At 39.2% G+C, this 2,500-nt stretch overlaps 1 protein-coding gene across 4 annotated transcripts in view; it reads right to left on the bottom strand.

Annotated features, from left to right (window-relative positions):
- The window catches only part of anxa14 (annexin A14), an 8,582-nt gene that overhangs the window by 2,324 nt on the left and 3,758 nt on the right, over positions 1-2,500 (bottom strand). For 2 of the 4 annotated variants that reach the window (XM_047800455.1, XM_047800453.1), the window contains exons 7-12: positions 2,237-2,316; positions 2,076-2,111; positions 1,816-1,906; positions 336-440; positions 188-243; positions 1-34 (exon numbers count right to left, since the gene is read on the bottom strand). The exon at positions 1-34 is cut by the window's left edge and continues 74 nt beyond it. In XM_047800455.1, coding sequence (XP_047656411.1) covers positions 1-34; positions 188-243; positions 336-440; positions 1,816-1,906; positions 2,076-2,111; positions 2,237-2,316 — 402 coding nt within the window. Of the gene's footprint in view, positions 35-187; positions 244-335; positions 441-1,815; positions 1,907-2,075; positions 2,115-2,236; positions 2,317-2,500 lie in introns of all 4 variants that reach the window. The other 2 variants (XM_047800454.1, XM_047800452.1) reach the window with 1 other exon arrangement.

Here is a 2,500-nt window from a genome sequence, read left to right as displayed (position 1 = left end):
TGTGAGACACTATTACTCCTTGCACCACAGACTCCTGCACAAAAACAACACACAATGTCTTTGCTATCTTGTCCTTAACCCAGAATTTACTTTTACTTAAAAAAAAAAAAAAACAACAACAGTTCAAAAGTCTTGTAGACGCTTCAAATCTGAACATCTCCAATGTTCATCATCTAACATGACTTACTTTCATAGGCTGGATTCTCTGGGCCAAGTAGAGATGTGGGTCCTCGATGGAGCTCACTGAGCAGAGATCATACAGGAAATTCTTCTGGTTACACACTTTAAATGGTTAAAGGTCAACATTGTTCCTCATTCTCACACAAACACCTCACCTAGCACCTGTAAGCCCAGTCTGATGTCCCTGTCGAGGAGTCCAAAGTGTTTCTCTAGTTCTGCAGTAACAGTCTGGCCTCGTTCAGCTTCCAAATGAATCAGCACTGAAACATCGGTACAGTCACATCAGCGCTGTGTAACATTTATTACATTTTATTATATCGCAGTGTTCATTTTATTAGACTTAACTGCAGCCTTCGATACAATAGATCATACAGTGCTGCTTTCACGGCTAGAAGAACACGTAGGTTTGCAGGATGAGGCTCTAAATTGGTATAAATTCATACTTGACTGATAGAAGCATGGCATTACGATTTGGATCATACACATCAAGAGCAACATCACTTATATGTGGTGTGCCTCAAGGCTCCATCCTGGCCCCCACACTTTTTTCACTTTACATGCTCCCATTGGTGGATATTTTTAGAAGACACAATATAGCATTTCATTGCTATGCGGATGCTTTACAAAGATATCTACCGTTAACTAATAATTAACCTTTAATGTCCTGCCTTTCTGATATTAAAGCATGGCTGGCTTCTAATTTCTTATACCTTAACAAAAACAAGACGGAAGTCGTAGTGTTCGGCCCTAGAGGAGCAACGAGCGCAGCAGAGTTTAATCTTGGCGCACTGCCAATGAAAGTTATTGAATGTGTTAAAAACTTGGGTGTATTCAGTGATTGCTCTCTGAAGCTGAACACACAGACAAATCATGTTGTAAAGTCTTTTTTTTTTTCATCTGAGAAATCTGGCCAAGATGAAATCTTGTCTGACATTTAAGAGTCTCGAAATTGCAATTCATGCTCTCATATCATCAAGACTGGACTATTGTAATTCGTTATATAAAGGAATTAGTCAAGCCTCTATCTTACAGGTGCAGAAGGTTCAAAATGCTGCTGCAAGATTATTAATGAATATTAAAAAACATGAACACAACACTCGGCATGGCCTTGCACCATCATCAGATTTGTTAACTGAACATCAAACAGGAAGAACACTGAGATCAACAACTCAGAATTTACTTAAAGTTCCAAGGACCGAGTTAAGCCGGAAAGGGGATCGTGCATTTGCGGCAGTAGCACCTAGACTTTGGAATAGCTTACCCATGTACGTCAGGGATGCCGATTCTGTACACGTTTTTAAAATACAACTTAAGACATACTTGTTTTCCATGGCATATCCCTCTGTTAATGTGTGTATCGCTATTATTAAAATTGTATTTATTTCTTTTTTATACTTAGATGTTGTAAAGCACATTGGTCAACATGTGTTGTTTAAATAGAGCTATACAAATCAAGTTGACGTTGACGTTTTAAATAGATCCCGAGTTAGAACTGATCGTAATTCTGTGAAGATGAACAAATCTTTCAGTTCTTTCTCATTGTCCAGTTACTGTCCAGTGCTTAGGACTGAAGATGTTTCAACGTTTTGAACTTTTCTTGGTGATTGTGTTTTTTAGAAATCTGTCACACAGTACCGCTTCTGAGATGGTCTGGATCTCTCATGGTCAGGATCTGAAGCCACGGCTTGACGTCCGCCTTCGAGTTGTTGAGCTCTTCACAGAGAACCTGAGAGAGAGAAATGTGGAGGTTAGTAAATATAACACTGTCTGTCGGTGAGCAGTTACAGCCTCTTACTTTACATGCAGCAGGTCATGTGACATTCTTACAAGATGGTGTTTGCTAAAGTGATGCTTTTACATGTGAAGGAGAACAGAACAGCTGAGATGTTGCTTACTCGAACATCCTGGTCCACATTCCCAGACACGGGCATCTTCTGAAGACAAGAAATAATGATGACTGGATTTTTCATGAGATTTAAAAATATATATATATATATATTTGTATAAAAGTGTTTGTTTGTGTTTATAGGATATTGTGTGTTATTTCTCTTGGTACCTTCAGCAAAGCCAGGAGCAGCTGCCTGAGATCTCCACTGGTCTCACTGGTCAGGTCCTTCTCCAGATCACGCTGATATTCTGCCGTAAAACAGGAAGCAACGTCAAGCAAGAGCTCGTTTTATTTTGTACGGATGAACTGATTCTCATGTTCGAACCGTTCCGACACTGATATGATGGAGTTCTGACTTGTGCACAACTCTAGATGTAATTATAGTGAATAAAGATTTAAACATAGTGACTCTGTTGTCTCTTCTGTTATAGC

This window comes from Tachysurus fulvidraco, chromosome 15 (genome assembly GCF_022655615.1).
Source record: "Tachysurus fulvidraco isolate hzauxx_2018 chromosome 15, HZAU_PFXX_2.0, whole genome shotgun sequence".
NCBI lineage: Eukaryota > Metazoa > Chordata > Actinopteri > Siluriformes > Bagridae > Tachysurus > Tachysurus fulvidraco.
This window is presented reverse-complemented; position numbering and strand designations above follow the sequence as displayed.